General features: G+C 45.9%; 1 protein-coding gene across 1 annotated transcript in view; it reads left to right on the top strand.

Moving 5' to 3' along the window:
* The first annotated feature begins 3,272 nt into the window (after positions 1 to 3,272).
* LOC143925260 (uromodulin-like) overlaps positions 3,273 to 23,429 on the top strand; it is a 39,246-nt gene continuing 19,089 nt past the window's right edge. Inside the window, exons 1-3 of the mRNA XM_077449851.1 lie at positions 3,273 to 3,539; positions 4,573 to 4,663; positions 5,938 to 5,958. Coding sequence (XP_077305977.1) covers positions 3,273 to 3,539; positions 4,573 to 4,663; positions 5,938 to 5,958 — 379 coding nt within the window. The remainder of the gene's footprint in view (positions 3,540 to 4,572; positions 4,664 to 5,937; positions 5,959 to 23,429) is intronic.

Below are 23,429 nucleotides of genomic sequence, written 5' to 3'. Positions count from 1 at the left end.
GGCCATTGGTTGTCGGGGTCTGCGGGCTTAGGGCTTATCGGAATCCGGGAGCCCCCCAGATACCAGCCCCCCACCCTATGTGAATGAGTATTGGGTACAATGTACCCCTACCCATTCACCTGGTGAAAAAAATGTAAATAAAACACAACACAAGGTTTTAAAATAATTTATTGCACAGCTCCAGGGGTCTTCTTCCGTCTTGGGGGGTCTTCTCGCTGGACTCCTCTGCTATCTTCTGCTCTTTTGCTAGCTCTTTTACTACCGGAGGAGCCTGGCTTTCTTCTTCATCGTCGTCCGGGGGTCTTCTCCCGACTTCTCCCGACTTCGGGGACCTTGTCCCCCTCTTTGGGGGTCTTGTCCTCCTCTTCGATTCTTCTTGCCGGGCCTCTGCTTTCTTCCTATAGCTCTTTTGCTAGCGGTGGCCCGGTCTTCTGTTGCCGCTACCTCTTCTTCCAACTTCGGGGGTCTTGTCCCCCTCTTTGGTTCTTCTTGCCGGGCCTCCGCTTTCTTCTTCCAGCTCTTTTACTAGCGGTGGCCCGGTCTTCTGTCGCCACTGTCGCCGCCTTCTCTTCTTCTTCCTTGAGATGTTGACTCAGCAATGTCTCTGGCCACAATGACAGGGACGTGTTGCGCTGCGACTTATATAGGGACAATGGGCGGGGTCACCGGGTGATGTCCCCACCCTTTATGATGTCACAGTCCCAGAGGATGTGTGGGCAAGTCCGTTCATTTCAAAAGTCCGGCGGACTCCTGCCATAGTCCGGGCGGACCTAGTCCGCAGGAAATGTCCGGTTGTGTGTGGGCAGGTCCACTCGTTCGGAAAGTCCGGCAGACTTTCTGGCGGTTTGTCCACCAGAAGTCCGCCAAGTAGTCTGATGCTAATGTTGTTGCTGCTGTTGTTCTGCTAATGTTGTGTTTGGTGAGCATTGATTCTGAGCATGCGTGCGTGTACTTTGGACTTTTGTCCGACGGACTTGTGTACACATGCTCGGAAAGTCCGACAACACACATTTGTTGGCGGAAAATTTGAGAACATGCTAGCCAACATTGGTTGGCGGAAAGTCCGACAACAAATGTCCGATGTAGTGTACACACGCTGGGAATTTCCGCCAATAAGCTCACATCCAACATTTGTTGTCGGAAAATCCAATCTTGTGTACTCGGCACTAAAGCAGATAAAAAGACTGGTCTAGTCTGTGAGTCCAAAACTAGGACTCCTCCAACAATGAGGCATACACTCAAAGTGATGACCCCGGTCACCAGAGTGAAGGCTTTCATTGCCTAAGTACATTCAATCTGTAAGATCAGCTCAGCTGACCTTATCAGACAGTTCTATAAATGTAGTTTTTATTGATTATTGATGATAAATCAGAAAAACTGCGTAGTTTGATCAATGCTTATACAGTATTTTCATTGGGACTTCCAAGGAAAATGGTGATCACCAACTCTGGCTATTCAGTTCAAAAATGGAGGCTCCACAAACAATCAACTTTAGGCTACCTCAGCAATATAAAATGGTGAATCATGATTGGAGAAATAATTCACTGGAGATCAAACAATCCTTTGTGTTTATATCTAGGAGAATTAAAAAACAAAACAAAAAACATGACTATGTTATTAACCATGGCTTGTTACCGGCTATACCAATAACCCCCCCCCCCCCACCCCCCTATTCATTTTAATAACCACACCACACATAACTGGAGTAAATTGGCCATAGCAGCCGTTTTATTAACCAAATATAAATACCAATAATTAACATGTCAATAACCTTACAAAACAGAACATATGTCTTTATTAAAGATAATGTAGCCCAAAGTCATAACCGTACCTGCTAGTCTTATCTGGCCTCCAGTCGTGAAACCCCCTACTTGGAGACAACTAGCAGGTACCCATACCAAATGGGAGCCATACCTCAGATGAGTCCCCACCAACTGGGAGCCATACCTCAGACGGGTCCCCACCAACTGGGAGCTGTACCTCATCTGGGTCCCTACCAACTGGGAGCCATACCTCAGATGGGTCCCCACCAACGGGGAGCCATACCTCAGATGGGTCCCTACCAACTGGGAGCCATATCTCAGACGGGTCCCTACCAACTGAGAGCCATACCTCAGATGGGTCCCTACCAGCTGGGAGCCATATCTCAGACGGGTCCCTACCAACTGGGTGCCGTACCTCAGATGGGTCCCCACCAACTGGGAGCCATACCTCAGACGAGTCCCTACCAACTGCGAGACGTACCTCATATGGGTCCCTACCAACTGGGAGCCGTACCTCAGACAGGTCCCCACCAACTAGGAGCCGTACCTCAGACGGGTCCCCACCAACTGAGAGCCATACCTCAGACAGGTCCCTACCAACTGGGAGCTGTACCTCATATGGGTCCCTACCAACTGGGAGCCGTACTTCAGACCGGTCCCCACCAACTGGGAGCCGTACCTCACCTGGGTCCCTACCAACTGGGAGCCATACCTCAGATGGGTCCCCGCCAACTGGGAGGCGTACCTCTTTCGGGTCCCTACCAACTAGGAGCCATACCTCAGACGGGTCCCCACCAACTGGGAACCATACCTCAGACGGGTCCCCACCAACTGGGAGCCATACCTTATACGGGTCCCTACCAACTGGGAGCTGTACCTCATCCGGGTCCCTACCAACTGGGAGCCATACCTCAGACAGGTCCCCACCAACTGGGAGCCATACCTTATACGGGTCCCTACCAACTGGGAGCCATACCTCAGACAGGTCCCCACCAACGGGGAGCCGTACCTCAGATGAGTCCCTACCAACTGGGAGCCATACCTCAGATGGGTCCCTACCAACTGGGAGCCATATCTCAGACGGGTCCCTACCAACTGGGAGCCGTACCTCATATGGGTCCCTACCAACTGGGAGCCATACCTCAGATGGATCCCTACCAACTGGGAGCCATATCTCAGACGGGTCCCTACCAACTGGGAGCCATATCTCAGATGGGTCCCTACCAACTGGGTGCCGTACCTCAGATGGGTCCCCACCAACTGTGAGCCGTACCTCATATGGGTCCCTACCAACTGGGAGCCATACCTCAGACAGGTCCCCACCAACTAGGAGCCGTACCTCAGACGGGTCCCCACCAACTGAGAGCCATACCTCAGACAGGTCCCTACCAACTGGGAGCCGTACCTCATATGGGTCCCTACCAACTGGGAGCCGTACCTCAGACGGGTCCCCACCAACTGGGAGCCGTACCTCAGACGGGTCCCCACCAACTGGGAGCCATACCTCAGATGGATCCCTACCAACTGGGAGCCGTACCTCAGACGGGTCCCCACCAACTGGGAGCCATACCTCAGACGGATCCCTACCAACTGGGAGCCATACCTCAGACAGGTCCCCACCAACTGGGCTCCGTACCTCAAGGGGTCCCTACCAACTGGGAGCCATACCTCACATGGATCCCTACCAACTGGGAGCCGTACCTCAGACGGGTCCCCACCAACTGGGAGCCATACCTCAGACGGATCCCTACCAACTGGGAGCCATACCTCAGACAGGTCCCCACCAACTGGGCTCCATACCTCAAGGGGTCCCTACCAACTGGGCGCCGTACCTCAGATGGGTCCCTACACCATACCTTTTAAGTGCCCATATGACCTAAAAGGACCTTGCCCCCCGCCACAACACGACAAATTCCCCCAAAATTGTAGGGAGGGAGGGAGGGTGGGAAGCTGATTCTCCAGCTCTTCCCCTGCAACTGAATAACCACCTCCCTTTCCTCTCTAGCTCACTTCCCCCCCAGAGCTCCACCCATATCTCCTTAAACCATTTAACAACGCCCTAACAAAATCCTAACCGCACACTCCCCTCCCTTCTTACCATTTTTCCCAGTCTCAAGCCCCATTAACCCCTGTCATGCCGGCCCTTCGTTTATTGCTTTTTGGGGCCTCTCTTTTGGGAGAGTGTCTGTGGTATTTTGTGTCCATTTTTGAGATCAGTTACTGATGTTGGATGAGAAGACCTGGCTCGCCATTGGTGAGGTGTTCAGTAGGGATGAGGTCAGGGCTCTGCACAGGACACTTGAGTTCCTCCACACCAAATCGGTCACACCATGTCTATGGAGCTGACTTTGTACATGGCGGGTGGGGGTGGGGTGGCATGGTGGAACAGAAAAGGGCCTTCATCATAATGTTACCACAAGGTTGGAAGAGGACAATTGTCTACAATATCTTTGTATGATGTAGAATCAGACACAGCATTGCCTTCTGAAAACAGAAGACATTTACACATCTCCACTTCCAGGACAAACAGAAAACAAGGAGTCTCTACGGGGCTCAGTGGGCAGTTCTAGGCAAACCATTCATAGTTTGCATGACTCCGCCCACTTATCTATTTACATACAGTATATAGCTATGTAGTGCACAACATTTACCAAGAATTCTCTGTATATAGGAAAGTGATAAGGTGTGACCTGAGCTCCATTCAGTCATCTCATCAGATGAATTCTGTGAGGATTTGGTAGAGAAGATCTTATACCGATGAACCCGCCTGACCTCTACCTCAATTCTTAATGTCTTTCTTTGTTTCTAGGTCTGTGCCAGATCAGCAAGTCGAGCTGATGACACCGGAACCTCCCAGGGTTTCGATAGCACTCTGACGATTGGACCTATTGTGGGATCAGGTAATCTTGTGATTGGATACTTTACATTATTTTGTATTCTTGCTGATTTTTATCTGCTTAGTGGGAATAAGTCCCAAAATGATCCCATAGCACCAAAACTCCTTCTAGAACAGAGATTACTCTACAATGGAAGAGGAATTTCACAGTGGAGGTTCTCATATGTTCTCAACATCTCTAATTCTCTGCAATATAAAATAAAAAAGATTAGTGATAAATGCCTTAGCCCTTGTACACACGGTCGGAGATTCAGACGGAATGTGTCCGATCCGACCGTTTTGTCGGATATTCCGACTGTGTGTGGTCTCCATTGGACTGTTTCCTTCGGAGTATCCGACGGACCAAGTTTTCCAACTTGTTGGTAAAATTTTCCGCCAAAATGCTCCGATCGGACATACTCCAATCATGTGTAGAGAATTCCGATCGGACAAAGTGCCACGCATGCTCAGATCAAATTCCTACATCAAAGCTATTGGCTACTAGCCTGAACGTAGTCCCGTCGTAACGAAATAACGTCACCACGTTCTGAACGATCGGATTTTCCGACAACTTTGTCCGACTGTGTGTATGCAACAGTTTCGGACAAAATCAGATCTTGACAGCCCGAGTGAGGACCCTAAGCCCTTGTACACACGGTCAGACATTCCGACAACCAAATCCGACGGATTTGGTTGTCGGAATGTCTGACCGTGTGTACAAGGGCTTAGGGTCCTCACTCGGGCTGTCAAGATCTGATGAGTTGGATGCTGTTGGCTAGTGAGGGTGCAGGCTGAGGAGAGGTCCACCCAGGCCCAAAGCATACTTCAAAAATAGGAAGAGATAACCTGACCGATGCACACCGCAACCCGGCCCGAGAGGTGAGCAGGTAAAAGCAGCCCCAGCTTCATTCATCAAGACCACACCTCCAATATGTTCTGCCCTGCCCTGCCCTGCCCTGCCCTGTCCTGCCCTACCCTGCCCTGTCCTGCCCTGCTCTGTCCTTCCCTGCCCTGCCTTGCTCTGCCCTGCCCTGCCCTGTCCTGCCCTGCTCTGTCCTTCCCTGCCCTGCCTTGCTCTGCCCTGCCCTGCCCTGTCCTGCCCTGCTCTGTCCTGCCCTGTCCTGCCCCATCCGGCCCTGCCCTATCCTACCCTGCCCTGTCCTGCCCTGCCCTGTCCTGCCCTGCCCTCTGGCCTTAATCACACTGAAGGTTTTTGACCTTCATGCATAGAATACAATGAAGCATGTCAACATGTCTGATTATATGTAATAGTTTGATATCATGGATTCTATTTTCCAGATCCAATTCCCACCACTCCTGGTAAGTGTTTTATTCTTCTATCAGATCACAATGGTGGAAGTCCTGTGGATTATTTTATACTTGTACAATATAATGTGATGATCAGATCATTGATTGGTTGCTCTTGTTGTACATTATATATGGTGATGAGTAAAGCATCCAACATTCCGTACACTTTTGTCCTATTTTTGTCCCTCAATACACATCTAGAGAAGGGAATATTCTGGAAGAACGTGTGTTCTATACATGTATGAAGACCTCATGAAGACCCCAACCCCCCTGGTTGTTATGATATAAAAAAAAAAAACAATGTCTAAAAGATCTGGAGCTGAAACACGCAGGCCTACTCTTCCTCCTTCCAATTGGTCAATAAAACTACGCTTCAAAGATATGAGCCAATAAGGAAGGCCACGGAGCTGTGAGCGCAGGGACAGCATGACAGTTGCTATGACTGCACTGTCGCCGTTAATTAGAATAAGGGGGGGGGGGCGCTTTAAGAGAGGACAGGTAGGAGGGGCCATGGGCGGAGCTTAGGTTTCGCCGGAAAATCGGGGGCAGTCGGAGAGCGGAGAAGGAAGGGATTCCCACCCACCCTCCCTTTATATTGGAGGTTGTTTCGAGGGGGTTTGTTTACTGGGGTGGGCAGTTTTGGGGGTCAGTTGAAGAGGTTAAGTGGTGCAGGTAGAGAGTAGGTTTGTACCCATCCATGGTGATGGGGGGTGGTTGGATCTGTACTTCCCGGTTACATGGGGTTAACCGCGAAGGGTAAAAGGGGTAGGTCACTGCACTGGTTTGGGTATAGCCTCCAGAGACAGGGGAGTCCGTCTGGAGGTCCGTCTGGAGGTCAAGAGGTTAAAGTAATGACTGATGTAGTGGGCAGTGACCAGTAGATTATTGGGTTCATGACCCATCATACAAGACTAATGGAAGGTTGTTTACATGTTAATAAAGTTATTTATGAAAAAGTTTATATTGATATATATATATATATTGGTTAATAAATCAAGGCCGGGTGGCCATTTACCCCAAACATAGTCTGGTCATTTGTTTATGGGGGGGTGGGGTTTGGAGGGGAGTTGGGGGGGGGGATTTATGGCAAGTTTTGATCCCGGGAGGTGTCAGTCAATACAGATGTCAAGACGTAAGAGTCACAAAGGAACATCCGTGAGATCTGAACCACAGGCCCCCGGTTATCATCTTATGATGAAGCACTTGGTTTCTACACCACCCTTCATATTCCTTGAGATGCTTTGGGGGGGGTCCAACGAGTGATCTGGGTAAAATGGAACCATTTCCTCTGTGCCAGTTAACCACTTGACCTCCAGAAGATGTACCCCCCCCCCACCCTTGATAACCAGGCTATTATTTTCCATACGGCACTGCGTTACTTCAACTGAGAATTGCGCAGTCGTGCGATGCAGTACACAAATACAATTTGCGTCCTTTTTTTCCCCACTAATAAAGCTTTCTTTTGGTGGTATTTGATATTGCTTTTAATTTTTTTTGGCTATATGTACAAAAAAAGAGCGACAATTTAAAAAAAAAAAAAAAAAAATAACAATATTTTTGACTTTCTTCTATAAAACATCCATAAAGTACAATATAATGTCACTGAAAATGTAACGAAGAATCGGACTGATGGAGTAAATGTATTCATTCTATTAAAGTTGTGACTATCCTTCTGTATTCATGAAATGATACAATCGATACACCACTGACATGCCTTCTGTTTTCCTTCTCTACAGGAGCCAGCTCTTCTATCACTAGTAAGTTTTTATTTTATTTTATTTTTTTATTTGTTTATTCAAATTGTTTTTTGGTAAGCAATGATGAGAGAAATCAACAAGCTCTTTGTTATTGAAAGAGGAACTGCAGCCCGCTCACATCATTTGTAATAAAAAAAAAACATCTTTTGCCATTCTGAAGCTTCCCTCCAACCACTTTTGCATATTATTTTATATATACAGTAATATCTCAGATTGCGAGCAGAATTCATTCCAGAAACATGCTTGTAATCCAAAGCACTTGTATATCAAAGCGAATTTCCCCATAAGAAATAATGGAAACTCAGATGATTCGTTCCACAACCATTTATTCCTAGGTCCTTCAGTTTATAGTCAATATAAAAAGATTCTAGCAATGTGATCGGTTGTGTAACCATAAAATGTTCATCCACAAATGGAGGCCTCCACAACGGGATTAGAAGCAAAATCCAGCAGGTGCTACAGGGTATAAAAGAGAATAGAGGGCGCCTCTAAGTGTAGCAATATGTTGCTAAATGTATTTTCATGAAATGTAACCATATTGCTACACTTAGAGGCGCCTCTCTTCTCTTTTATACACATTTGTGACATGATGCTACTTGTATATCAAGTCAAAATTGATGAAAAAAATTTGCTTGACTTGCAAAACGCTCTCAAACTGAGGTTTTACTGTACTGAGATTCTGTACTTGCCAAATATACTGCAGAAATCTCCCTCCACTGAGCCTGGCTGCAGCCATTTTAACTGTGGGCAGCTGCCTCATCACTTCCTGGATTTACCACAGAGGCACACCTCCAGCTCTGTAGCTCTCATTTGCCCTCTTATGACTCAACCCCCCCTCCCTTCTGGACAAACGCTCAGGAGAGTGAAAGAGAGAGCTGTACATGATGTCATAAGCCTAGGCCAGTGATGGTGAACCTCGGCACCCCAGATGTTTTGGAACTACATTTCCCATGATGCTCAACTACACTGCAGAGTGCATGAGCAGTGGCGTAACTAGAACCTTCAGGGCCCCGATGCAAGAAACCATGAAGGGCCCCCCTGAACCCCAGCCAGGGCCCTTCCCTCCGAGTCCGGCGGTGGAACTCCAGGGCGTGGTCACAGGTATGACCTTTGTGAGCCCTGTAGTTCCACCACTGGCATTAGTAGTTTTTATTTTTTTTTTTTATTTTTTTTTAGGTGCCCCATTGGGGGACTGTCCCTAGGCAGGATGGGGTCCCCGTCCCCAGAAGAGATGAGGTCCTTTTCTCCAGGGCAGATGAAGTTACTGCCCCCATGTGAGAAGGGGGACTCGGGGGGGGTGGGACTCTGGCTGGGGACAACAGACATAGGACTGAGGGGCAATGCATGGAGCAGGAGAGGGGTACTCTGAGGAGCCGGCCGAGGACACAGGTCATGCAGGGAATGCACAACTAAAGAGCAGCCAGTGTGATAGTCGAGCATGGAGCTCTGCTAGTCACCCTCCACCTCCAGCCACCCGTGTACATGGTGCACTGGTACCCCTAGCTGCCTATGCTGCTGCCGGCCATATGTAGGGGGGCTGCATGGGCCCCCTGCATCACAGGGCCCGTTTGCGGTCGCAACTGCTGCACCCCCTATAGTTACACCCCTGTGCATGAGCATCATGGCAAATGCAGTTCCAAAACATCTGGGGGTGCCAAGGTTCTCCATCACTGGTCTAGGCCAATGACCAGAGAAGAAACAGGAAGTGGGCTGTATAAGGGATTTACTGACAGAAGAAAAAAAAATGCTCCCCAAAGTTAAAACAACAACAAGGGGCAGAAGATTTAATAGATGGGAAGATGAAAAAATGACTGAAGGTCCGCTTTAACGTTCTGCTCCACCGTTTGGTAGCGCACATTTTGAGTCACGCTAACTCATTGAAGAATGTGGACTTTAAAGGGTTAAGCTAAATGCTTTAAATCCATGGAGATCCTCCCATTAAGGTCCTTGTTCAGACACTTCCTGTTGTGGGGTGACAACTGTCTCCCAATTGTTCTCCTGAGTTGTCACCCAGACTCATGAAATTCTGAGGAAGATGAAGACGGAGATAAGTGGTGATAACAGTTTTCTTGAGTTATGGTGGTGATAAGTCCCTAGGCCAGTGATGGGGAACCTCGGCTCCCCCAGATGTTTTGGAACTACACTTTTCCATGATGCTCTGGCACTCTGCAGTGTAGTTGAGCATCATGGGAAATGTAGTTCTAAAACATCTGGGGTGCCGAGGTTCCCCATCGCTACCCTAGTTTGATGTCTTCATAGGAATGAGGTTTGGACTGATAAAAAAAGGATTTTTTTTTCAGCCAATAGGCAAACGAAACATTACACCAGCAAAGCCAAACCTCCATCTGAAGGGGGAAGTCCTACATTTAGCTTCCTGCTCAGGGCTCCTAGTTACCAGGAAGCCAGGGATCCCCGGCATCCAAGCAACCAGATCTGCTGTCTGGGAGATTCCGAGCAGACAGCTGTCACCAGGGTCCTAGCAACACGAGACACATCCCCAATAATCTACCAAAAGAGAGAGAAAAAAGGCGTCAAGACTGTACATTTATTGGTACATACAGTAGGTGCATTATAAACTCACATGGAGTTTGGGAAGAAGATGCAAATGTTGTGTCAGTAAGACGCTGGCATCTGTCCCGACTGCGAAGAGCTTGAGGAAAGGAGTGTGCTCTGTGTACAACTCTCCAGTCCGCATGCTCCGAAACGTCGCCACGAGCACGCCAGTGAGGCCATCACACCCAACGCCACGTTTCTCCAGCTACTCTCCAAGCCTCGCTTTTGGTTCTGCACGATCGCCTAGCACCCTGCGGGCCCGGGATAGCCCCGACCAAAGGTCGAGAGCGACGTGGGAACGTCTTTACAGCCGAGACAGATGACATCGTCTTACTGACTCAACATTTGCCTATTCTCCCACCTCCATGTGAGTTTATAATGCACCTACTGTATGTACCAATCCATGTACAGTCTTGACTCAGAGGCGTCTTTTTTCCCTCTCTTTTCTCATGTTTGGAGCTTGCTTTCACTTCCCCCACAAAGGTTGGCCCCCAACACATAGACTGTCCTGCCACTATACTTTGCTTACAGGACTAATTCATGGACTCGTATAATTATTTGTTTAACTATCTGGTTGCGGCACTACCCAATTCTTTTTGCCCGAGGATCTACCAACTGGAAGAGTCCCGGGCAGCAACTGAATGCAAACAGAGAAGTTACTTGCTGGCTGACATCATTGACCAAAGATGAGCGTGGCCATCTTTGGTCAATGACATCAGACAGGATCCCGCCCCTTTTGTTTGCAAGAACGCTGCGCAAATGTGGTGTGACATAAAGTATTGCAACGACCGCCATTTTATTCTCTAGGGTGTCTAAAAATATATATAATATTTGGGGGTTCAAAGTCATTTTCTAGCAAAAAAAAAAAAAGATTTTAACTTGTAAACAACAAGTTTAAAAAATTGGCCCGGTCCTTAAGTGGATAGGGAAGGGCACATATCTGACACCTTACTATCTGCCTATGTGCCAATAAAAGGAATCACTTTTATAGATTTCATGGAGATTCATGCAGTATGGTGGCCAATGTAGAGTAGACTCTGCAAGAAGTTGCTCCAGGAAAGGAAATAACATTATGTTTATTTTTGCAGGCGTTCACATATTCTGGACCCTCATTGTCTCCGCTCTGATCATCCTAAAACAATCTTTGTAGTCACCACCCAGAGCTGGAGATCACCAGATGAAGTCCTGGATGTCACCTGATGAAGTCCCGGATGTCACCTGATGAAGTCCCGGATGTTACCTGATGAAGTCCCGGATGTCACATGACGAAGTCCTGGATGTCACCAGATGAAGTCCCAGATGTCACCGGATGAGATGGATGGAACCAATTTCAATATTATTTTTGTTTATTTAAGAACGCAAAATCCTGAATTTTCTTAGAAACATTTCAATTTGATTGTATAATATGATTTCCTTTCATTTTGTTTTTCTTTTTTTTTTTAATTCTGTATTTTATTTCAACAATTTTTTTATACATATAGACAAAACAAATTTTATTGCATGCGTATCAAAGAAAAAATAAATAAATAAAAATGTATTTTAACACAGATGGATTCTGTTTTCAACTGATATATATATATAAGGCCGTTATTTAAACAGAGAAATCACACAAAAGGGTCTACAAGAAGAGTTGGGTTCTCTGTCTTCCCTCCCCCTTAAACCCCCGCCTGCTCCCCCTCCACAGGCGTATCGCCATATTCCCTGGTGCGTATGAAAAGCGACCATGGTTTCCATTTTTTATTAAATTTTTCCTCCTTAACTTGCGTAATTGCGATACCTTTTTCCATAACATGTATATCGGCTATTTTTTTTAACCATAGCGAGATGGGGGGGGGGGGGGGGGTAGCTCCTGCTTCCAATTGGCCACAATACAGGTCATTGCCACATTCAAAAGATGAGCAAACAACAAATTTTGATATTTACGTTTAGAAAAATCTGAAAGGTGGAGTAGATATCTTGCAGGGCCAGATCCCAGATCACAATCTGTTAACCGCCCTATAATGCCTCGGACTTTGGACCAGAAATCCACTTACTTCTGACATGACCAAAAGATATGGATCATATTACCCTCTGGACTCTGCACAACGCCAACAAGTATTGTTATTTTTTCCAGATAGATTTTTTTTGTAGTAGTGATGGGACTTTATACCACCTTGTAAGGATTTTATAGCATAGCTCTTGGTACTTACCAGCTGTTGAGGAATAGTGGGCAAAGTATAAGATATGGCTCCGTTGCTCTTTAGAGAATGTAGTGACTAAGTCTCTTTCCCCTTTCTGAAGGAATCGAGGGACCAAATCCACTGGAGGATCTATTAGTATTTTGTATACCTCAGATACCCCTTGTGCAGACGTCTTTTCTATCAGCCACAGGTTTTCCAGTGGTGTGTTTGGGTGGTCTGATCTCTCTCCGCGCATAAGGGAGGTGAGAAAATGCATAAGCGGTTGCATCCGCCATGGATCCAATGGCGGGCTAAACAGCAACTGCATTTCCGCCCTGGTCTTCAACCTTGATACTTCAAGGAAGTCACCTAATCGAAATTGACCTGATCTCGTAGTTTGTTTAAAGCGGTTTTCTGTATAGCCTGTGGGAATTGACGGGTTGCCCAGGACTGGGTAGAGCCGCGTAATTTCTCCATCCGATTGTGAAAACAGAGGGCTTTGTTGGATGACTCTTAGCCCTTGTACACACGGTCTGAGAATCCGTCAGAATGTGTCCTATCGGACCGTGTTGTCGGATAATCCGACTGTGTGTGGTATGCATCGGACTGTTTCCGTCGGAATCTCCGTCGGACCAAATTTTCCAACTTGCTGGAAATATTTTCCGACCAACTGGTCCGATAGGACATACTCCGATCATGTGTAGAGAACGGACAAAGTGCCACGCATGCCCAGATCAAATTCCTACATCAAAGCTATTGGCTACTAGCCTGAACGTAGTCCCATCGTAACGAAATTACGTCATCACGTTCTGAAAGATCGGATTTTTTGTCAACAGTTTCGGACAAAATCCAATGGATTTGGTTGTCGGAATCTCCGACCGTGTGTACAAGGGCTTAGAGTTGCCCCTATCAGGGGATGGTTTCTTAGGGATCCCAATGTTCTTAGCCGCAGCCATGGCAGACATCGGAGTGGGATCTCTGTACATGATCGTTCAATCGCAACCCAGGATCTATGTCCCTCGTCTCTACACCAGGCTAGTACCCTAGCACGGTGTACTGCTTTATAGTATCATATCGGATATGGGAAGGCCACGCCTCCCTGGAGTTTTGGCATAGCTAAGTAATGGAAAGATAATTAAAAATGTAAAGCAGCAATGGACTAATAGGCCTCTTTTTGAGCCTGCGCTCCCCTCCCAGAATAATCTAGGAAGGGAGAGCACTGGGAGGTGAAAAACCTATGTAGGGGGAGCTACAAACACTTCACCAAAGGGAAGAATCGCTCGGATCGTATTTACACAAAACACTTCTGATCCTTTTCCCCCAATACCCACAACTTTAGAATACATATCAGGCACATATGTCATATTACGTCTTCTTTTATTGCCTAAAGGGGCGGACTGACCATTCGGACACTCGGGCACTGTTCTTTCTCATTAAGCATGTTCTGCTGATGGCCAGTCCTTTTCTATAATTTGAGACTAGGGGTGGTTAGAAAATATCAGGCAGTTGTTGCCGACAATCCCATCAAGAGGCGCCTTTTTCTATCTCAGCACCTCAGTGTATCCTTTAAAAAAAGTAAATTGCCATATAGCTTCAACCCCATGTTCAGCAAAAGTCAGTCCCAATTCCACCGCAGGTATACTGCAGTACTCATGTGCTAACAAGGAACATGTTCATGGCAGGAGAGAGCAGAGTGAGATAGAGATGAGCTCCTCGGTCTTCTGCTTCTCCATTCACAGGTTGGAGGAGGGATAATGCTGCGTACACACGACCGGACTTTTCGAGGGACTAGGCCCGACGGTCTTCCCGACAGACTTTCGGCGCAGTTCCGACGGACTTTCCCATTGAACAGACTTGGCCACACACAATCACACCAAAGTCCGACAGATTCGAACACGATGACGTACGACCGGACTAGAATAAGGAACTTCATAGCCAGTAGCCAATAGCTGCCCTAGCGTTGGCCTTTTTCCGTTGGACTAGCATACAGACAAACTGATTTTTCAACCGGACTCGAGTCCGTCGGAAAGATTTGAAACATGTTCTATTTCTAAAGTCCGTCAGATTTTTGGACAGCAAAGGTCCGATGGAGCCCCACACACACGATCGAATTGTCCGATGGATTTGTTCCGTCGGACCTAGTCCGTCGAAAAGTCTGGCCGTGTGTACGCGGCATAAGACCTGTAAATGTTACTAAACTGCAGCAGAAAAAAATCAGGTCTTCTACTATTCCCACAGGGCTATTCTGTGTGGCAAAATTGTGCAAATTTCACGACTGGATGGAAAGAAATACAAATGCTTTGGCAGGTCAAACAGCCCCAATATGTATACGTATTTCAGCTTGTTTCAACTACACTATATTACCAAAAGTATTGGGACACTTGCCTTTACACACACATGAACTTTTTTTTATTTATTTTTTATTATATTTTTTATAAAATTTTTACAAAGGAAAGGTTACAGAATGTTTGAGTTCCAGGAATAAACAAAAGGTTGAAAAACACAGAAGAAATGTCCACAAAGGCAGAGCACAGGGGTGGACATCTCAATAGAAAGAGAAGACATCAACTGCATAAAGCATAACAAAGAAATATTACAGAGGTCATGCATGCAAGGCAAAGCTGATTTAGGGTATATAAGTATGGTCAGGAAACTCTAGGGGGTACCAATTTGGTGTATATTTGTGAGGGATGGGAGGGGGGAAGGCCCCTGCAAGTGAATTCAGAGAGTGGAAAACGAACATTTCAGGACTCAATGGACGGAAATTGCGTCCCATATTCCGAACTGTCCCAAGGCTCCCAGATTTTGTCAAATTGGGGAATAGTATTGTGTACAGTGGCCATCAAGTATTCCATTCTTCGAGTCTCAGCAATAAGCTGGAGAAGTCTGGACCGTGGTGGGGGAGTGTTGGATAGCCAGCACAAAGGAATAAGTCTCTAAGCAGCAAGGAGGATGTAACAAATTAGCCGGTTGTTGTTTTTTTTAATACCTGAGAAAGGGAGGCCCAGTAAGTAATGTAGCGGGTCAAGTGGTAGAGATATCTCCGCCACTTTCTGTATTAGTAACGTTACTTCATGCCGGAGAGGCTGTATCAGAGCACATTGCCAAAAAATATGAAATAGAGAACTCAAGACCAGCCCACATCTCCAACAATTAGCTGAGCTCGAAGCCTCATACGTATGAATGACTTCATGGGTCTTATACCAATGCATGAGGATCTTGATGGATGTCTCCCTCTGCAAGACACGTTTGGAAGACTTAAAAGTGGAGTACCAGATCCTGTCCCACATCTGAGAGCTGATGGGTCTACCTATCAGATGGGCCCATCTTCTCTTATATAAATGCGTGACCTCAGTGAGGGGGCTTGACTCCTGAATGATGTGGTAGATAGAGGAAACCAAATGTAGTTGGTGAGGGCCCTAACACACATATGAACTTTAATGGCATCCCAGTCTTAGTCCGTAGGCTTCAATATTGAGTTGGCCCACCCTTTGCAGCTATAACAGCTTCAGCTCTTCTGGGAAGGCTGCCCACAAGGTTTAGGAGTTTGTCTATGGGAGTGTTTGACCATTCTTCCAGAAGCACATTTGTGAGGTCAGGCACTGATGTTGGATGAATGAATGAATGAATGAAATACTTGTATAGCGCATAACGTGAACTGAATCGCCTCTAGGCGTTGTGGCGAGCTTTGATCATCTGCTAAAAGAGGAAGGTCTTGAGTTTTTTCCTAAAAGCCAGGTGATTTTCTTCCAGGTGGATGTTGATTGGTAGAGCATTCCATAGCCGAGGCCCTTGGACAGCGAATCTCCGATCACCCTTGGATTTATACCGGGATTTGGGCACGAGGAGGAGGTTTTTGTTGGCTGATGGAAGACTGCGGTTTGGTGTGTAATGATTTATTTTCTCCATTAGGTATTGCGGAGCTTCTCTATGCACGCATTTGTGGGTGAGGCAAAGGGTCTTGAACGTGATCCGATTTTTTACGGTTAGCCAATGTAAGCTCCTCAGTGAAGGAGAAATGGATTCCCAGGTTTTTTTTTCCTGTTATCAGCCTTGCCGCCGTGTTTTGGATCAGTTGTAATCGCACAAGTTGATATTGTGGTAATCCTATGTAAAGCGAGTTTGCGTAGTCCAGTCGTGAATTAATGATTGTTCCAACTACCACTGCTTTGTCATTCTTTGGGCTAAAAGGGATGAGTCTGCGAAGCATGCGCAGCAGATGGTGAGATCCACTGACTACAGATCCTATTTGTGCATCCATTGACATTTGTGCATCTAAAATAACCCCGAGACTCTTGGCCTTGGTCTTTGGGGAGATAGTCTGCCCAAAGACGGTGGGTGGAGACCAGGAGGTTTTGGTTGCGGGCTTATGATTTGGGTGTAAGATAAGAAGCTCTGTCTTTGATACGTTCAGCTGGATGAGAAGACCTGGCTCGCAGTCTCTGCTCTAATTCATCCCAAAGGTGTTCTTTCAGGTTGAGGTGCAGGCCAGTTAAGTTCCTCCTCCCCAAATTCGCTCATCCATGTCTTTATGGACCTTATTTTGTGGACTGGTCCAAATCATTTGGTGGAGGGGGTATTATGGGATGGCCCTTCCTGTTCCAACATGACTGCGCACCGGTGCACAAAGCAAGGTCCAACAGTCATGTTGGAACAGGAAGAGGCCGTCCCCAAACTGTTCCCACAAAATTGGGAGCATGAAATTGTCCAAAATGTCTTGGTATGCTGACACTTTAAGAGTTCCCTTCACTGAAACTAAGGGGCCAAGCCCAACCCCTGAAAAACAACCCCCTACACCATAATCCCCCGTTCACCCCCACACCATAATCCCCCGTCCACCCCCACACCATAATCACCCCTCCACCCCCACACCATAATCACCCCTCCCCCCACACCATAATCCCCCCTCCACCAAATGATGACCAGCGCATTATAAATATAGTAGCCTAGGTTTTATTTTATTGGGCATTCGGGGAATGCTGGACCACCTTTCTGACTACCTCTTTAAAAAGAAAAAAACAAAAAAACAAATAAATGTTATTTATAGCAGCCAAATCTTTATAGAAGTCGTAGCCTTGCCTCTCATTGTGGTCATGTACAGTAAACTGAGACATTTTATCGAGGAAAGAAACCTATAAGATAAATTAACAACTATAAACTCTAAACAACTCCAATCTTTCAATGGATAACCAAAGGTAATAAACACGCCCATATTGGATAGAAGGCAAAACTTTCACACAATGAGATAAAAAAAATAAAAAAAATAAGGGAAATCAAATACGGCCATAAACACGATCAAATTTCCTCAGATTAAGAGATGGAAAAAAGGAACGTACGTGCGACTGTAAATTGGTGATCAACATCAAATGACCTTTTACATTTTCATTTCTTTATAAAACTATATATAAATGAGAGTTAGATAAAGCCAACAGATCTCAGCTATGTCAGGTAAGGGAAGACTCTCCAGGAGCCATCACTGCTGGGTCCGAACCTGCTGAAGAAAGAACCACCATGTCTAAACCCCTCGTAATCTTGGTGCTTTTATCCACCACATCACTGGTGACCTTCACAGGTGGCCAAACACCAGGTACGTAACCGATACAATATTTAAAGCCAGTGAAGGGGATGAGGGCTGGGGGCTCCTGTGAGCATATGGAACACCCCAACGGGAATTCAGCCCCATTGCTCAACCACTGGGGCATTTGCAGAGCCGAGCACGACATTGACTTCCCTCTGAAGGGACTGTTGGTTCTTACGGAAGGGTTAACTCCTGGGATTCTATGTGTGTATGTGTTTATTTTTATTTTTTTTTATGTTTATTCATGTCTGTTATTGGAGTGCCATATCCCTGGAATCCTAGAAGAAGATTCATTGTATCCTATTAATTATACTTTTTGACTATGTCTCCCTTAAAAATAATTACCTATAATGTTAGAGGATTAATTAATCCCATTAAAGGTCATCAGATATATCGGGAATTAAAAGGACGTGCTGCCAATGTGGTGATGTTACAAGAAACTCATCTGAAATGTTCCTCCAAAATTATATGCACAAAAAGTTTGGAGGTAAGGGACTTTTACGGTACCAAAAATTAAGAATAACAAAAAATATACTGAAAAAATATCTAAATTTATTTAAAGTGGAGGGCCACCCTGAAAAAAGAAAATACATTAAAAATTAGAAAAAAATCATTAAAAAATAAAATGAAAAATATATTTTTTTTAACTTACCAGAAATGCCTGTTGCTAGGCACATCATCCTAATCTGCCACTTCCTCCTCCACGGAGATCTTCTTTCTTCTCTCCTCCGTGCGGCGTCTTTTGGGTAATGGGTGGCGCTGTGTGTTCTGGGAACTGTGTGTCCCAGAAAACAGAGTGTCCCATTCACAAAGCGCTGCGCGACTCGCTCATGCGCAGTAGGAAACGGGCAGTAAAGCCGCAAGGCTCCACTGCCTGTTTCCCTTACCCAAAATGGCGGTGCCGGGACCCGAGACCGAGGGACGGGTCAGCCTCGGGCGGTCGACATCGCCGGCATCCTGGACAGGTAAGTCAGCTTATTAAAAGTCAACAGCTACAGTGTTTGCAGCTGCTGACTTTTATTTTTTTTTTTCAAAACCGGCCCTCCTCTTTAACTCATACTCCACATATATAAAAAAATCCAACATTTAATACATTTTCCTATATTCTATAACAGGCTCCTGGTACAAAGAAACAGGTGACATTCTATTAAAGACCAACAGAGTTTCCATCCCAATACGTTCAACATGTTTCGCCTTGATCGGCTTCTTCAGGAACAAGAGACTAGAAGTGTTCATATCACAAAGAGACAATGTGTTACTCTCTAAATATACATAAAAAAAGAAAGAATCAATTAATAAATAAAGAACAACAGAACAACAAAACTTTGTGGTATAGATAACATAACAATATGTACACAACATCAACCATAATATCACAATTTTGCAGCTCAAAGATTGCAAATGTGTGAAGAGAAAGAAAGGAAAAAAGAAACCTTTACATAATCCAGGTGTTAAATGGTTCCATTACCTCCAAAAAGGGAAAAAACATCAACACAAAAAGGGGTTAATCCTCCTCTCCAAATTTTTTTTTCTTTTTTCTTTCTTTCTCTTCACACATTTGCAATCTTTGAGCTGCAAAATTGTGATATTATGGTTGATGTTGTGTACATATTCTGTTGCTATTTATTTATTAATTGATTCTTTCTTTTTTTTTTTTTTTTTTTTGTGTATATTTAGAGAGTAACACATTGTCTCTAGTCCCTTGTTCCTGAAGAAGCCGATCAAGGTGAAACATGTTGAACATATTGGGATGGAAACTCTGTTGGTCCTTAACCACCTTCAGACCGGACCATTTTGCTGGTAAATGACCAGAGGTCTTTTTACAATTTGGCACTGCGCTGCTTTAACTGGTAATTTCGCGGTCATGCAATGTTGTACCCAAACAAAATTTGCGTCCTTTTCTTCCCACAAATAGAGCTTTCTTTTGATGGTATTTGATTGCCTCTGCGATTTTTATTTTTTGCGATATAAACGTAAAAAGACCGCAAATTTTGAAAAAAAATGATATTTTCTACTTTTTGTTATTAGAAAAATCCAATAAACTCAATTTTAGTCATACATTTAGGCCAAAATGTATTCAGCCACATGTCTTTGGTAAAAAAAAAGTCAATAATTGTATATTTATTGGTTTGCGCAAAAGTTGTCACATCTACAAACTAAGGTACGTTTTCTGGAATTTACGCAGCTTTTAGTTTACGACTGCCTATCTCATTTCTTGAGGTGCTAAAATGGCAGGGCAGTACAAAACCCCCCCAAATGACCCCATTTTGGAAAGTAGACCCCCTAAGGAAATTGATAAGTGGCATGTTGAGCCCATTGAATATTTTATTTTTTTGCCTCAAGCGATTGAATAATGACAAAAAAATTTTTTTTTTTTTTTTTTTACACAAAGTTGTCACTAAATGATATATTGCTCACACATGCTATGGGCATATGTGAAATGACACCCCAAAATAAATTCTGTTGCTTCTCCTGAGTACGGGGATACCACATATGTGGGACTTTTTGGGAGCCTAGCCGCGTACGGGGCCCCGAAAACCAAGAACCGCCTTCAGGTTTTCTAAGGGCGTAAATATTTGACTTCACTCCTCACTACCTATTACAGTTTTGAAGGCCATAAAATGCCAAGATGGCACAAAACCCCCACAAATGACCCCATTTTAGAAAGTAGACACCCCAAGCTATTTGCTGAGAGGCATTTTGAGTCCATGGAATATTTTATATTTTGCCACAAGTTGCGGGAAAATTACAAACTTTAATTTTTTTTTTATTTTTTTTTCACAAAGTTGTCACTAAATGATATATTGCTCACACATGCTATGGGCATATGTGAAATGACACCCCAAAATAAATTCTGCTGCTTCTCCTGAGTACGGGGATACCACATATGTGGGACTTTTTGGGAGCCTAGCCACGTACGGGGCCCCCGAAAACCAAGCACCGCCTTCAGGCTTTCTAAGGGCGTTACAGTTTTGAAGGCCATAAAATGCCAAGATGGCACAAACCCCCCCCCAAATGACCCCATTTTGGAAAGTAGACACCCCTAAATTTAGGGGTACACTAGTGAGACTAGGTAATAAATGGCGGGTGCCCTGAAACTATAAAAAAAATAACTAACCAACCAGCGTCACCTGTAACAGTTATATGGTGATCACTGGTGAAAGGGTTAACTAGGGGGCAATCAGGGGGCTTTATGCGGTAGTATATGGGGGTCCCTGGCGCTATAAAAAGCTGCGGCGAACCTAAATACCTACCTGCCTAACTAGCGTCACCTGTGACACTAATACAGTGATCAGAAAAACGATCGCTTATTAGGCTGGGTTCACACTGGAGCGATGCGGGAACGCCACGAATGCGCGGCGGGTTCCCGCATCACATGCCTCCCGGCGGCAGTTCACACTGCCCTATGCGAACTGCTGGGAGTGTCAGTGAAATGTTAATGACACCCCCAGATCAGTTTGCATATCGCAGTGCGATCTGCAAACTCGGATCGCATGGTGTGAACACCCATGCGATCCGATTCTGCTGCGGACCAAAAAAAGGGTCCCGTGCGAGTTTGCGGCGGGTGCGGCGGGCGCGACACGAATTCAGCCATAATATCTGTATACTATCTGTATACTATCTGTATGGCTGAACTCGAATCGCACAGAGATCGGATGTGATTTGCACTGTAGTGCGGTGCGAATCACATCCGTTCTCATAAACCGCTGCAATGTGAACCCAGCCTTAGTGACACTGGCGACGGGGGGTGATCACGGGGTTAAACCTTTATTGGGGGGGTTAGGGGGGTACCTTAGAACTAAAGGGGGCTAACCCTAACTGCCCTAACAGTTATTACAGTCACAAATGACACCCGCCGGGTGATCAGGGGGTTAAACCTTTATTAGGTAATAAATGGCGGGTGCCCTGAAACTATAAAAAAAATAACTAACCAACCAGCGTCACCTGTAACAGTTATATGGTGATCACAGGTGAAAGGGTTAACTAGGGGGAAATCAGGGGGCTTTATGCGGTAGTATATGGGGGTCCCTGGCGCTATAAAAAGCTGCGGCGAACCTAAATACCTACCTGCCTAACTAGCGTCACCTGTGACACTAATACAGCGATCAGAAAAATGATCGCTTATTAGGCTGGGTTCACACTGGAGCGATGCGGGAACGCCATGAATCCGCAGCGGGTTCCCGCATCGCATGCCTCCCGGCGGCAGTTCACACTGCCCTATGCGAACTGCTGGGAGTGTCAGTGAAATGTTAATGACACCCCCAGATCAGTTCGCATATCGCAGTGCGATCTGCAAACTCGGATCGCATGGTGTGAACACCCATGCGATCCGATTCTGCTGCGGGCCAAAAAAAGGGTCCCGTGCGAATTTGCGGCGGGTGCGGCGGGTGCGGCGGGTGCGACACGAATTCAGCCATATTATCTGTATGGCTGAACTCGAATCGCACAGAGATCGGATGTGATTTGCACTGCAGTGCGGTGCGAATCACATTCGTTCTCATAAACCGCTGCAATGTGAACCCAGCCTTAGTGACACTGGCGACGGGGGGTGATCACGGGGTTAAACCTTTATTGGGGGGGTTAGGGGGGTACCTTAGAACTAAAGGGGGCTAACCCTAACTGCCCTAACAGTTACTACAGTCACAAATGACACCAATGCAAAAAAAAAAAAAGCAATTGGTGTCACTGTGACTGGGGGGGCAGGGGTAATTGGGGGGTGATCGGGGGTAAAGGGGGGGTGTGAGTGTGCCTGGCATGTTCTACTGTATGTGGGGTGTGTTGGTGCAACTCACCGAACCTCTCTCCTCGGTGCCGGAACGAAAACTACCGACACGGAGGAGAGAATACATCACTTCCTCTCCTGTGTTTACATTACAGGAGAGGAAGTGATGTCACCGGACATTTTCATTCGCCGGGAGCGATCGAGAGGGGGTGGCCATGAATGAATGGCCGTCCCCTCGTCCGGGATCGCTCCCGAACGAATACCGACCGCCGCAGGCACCGGGCGGGGGACCGATCGGGCCCCCGACCGGCGGGCAGGCAAGGACGTACATGTAAGCCCTTATGCCTGCCCGTGCCATTCTGCCGACTTACATCGGCGTGCGGCGGTCGGCAAGTGGTTAAAGGGGTTAATCCTCCTCTCCAAATTTTTTTTTTCTTTTTTCTTTCTTTCTCTTCACACATTTGCAATCTTTGAGCTGCAAAATTGTGATATTATGGTTGATGTTGTGTACATATTGTTATGTTATCTATACCACAAAGTTTTGTTGTTCTGCTGTTATTTATTTATTAATTGATTCTTTCTTTTTTCTATGAATATTTAGAGAGTAACACATTGTCTCTTTGTGATATGAACATCTAGTCCCATCTAGTCCCTTGTTCCTGAAGAAGCCGATCAAGGCGAAACATGTTGAACGTATTGGGATGGAAACTCTG

This window comes from Lithobates pipiens, unplaced genomic scaffold, assembly GCF_037356315.1.
Source record: "Lithobates pipiens isolate NorthernLeopardFrog02 unplaced genomic scaffold, aLitPip1_a1.2 Scaffold_22, whole genome shotgun sequence".
In the NCBI taxonomy this organism is placed as follows: Eukaryota; Metazoa; Chordata; class Amphibia; order Anura; family Ranidae; genus Lithobates; species Lithobates pipiens.
This window is presented reverse-complemented; position numbering and strand designations above follow the sequence as displayed.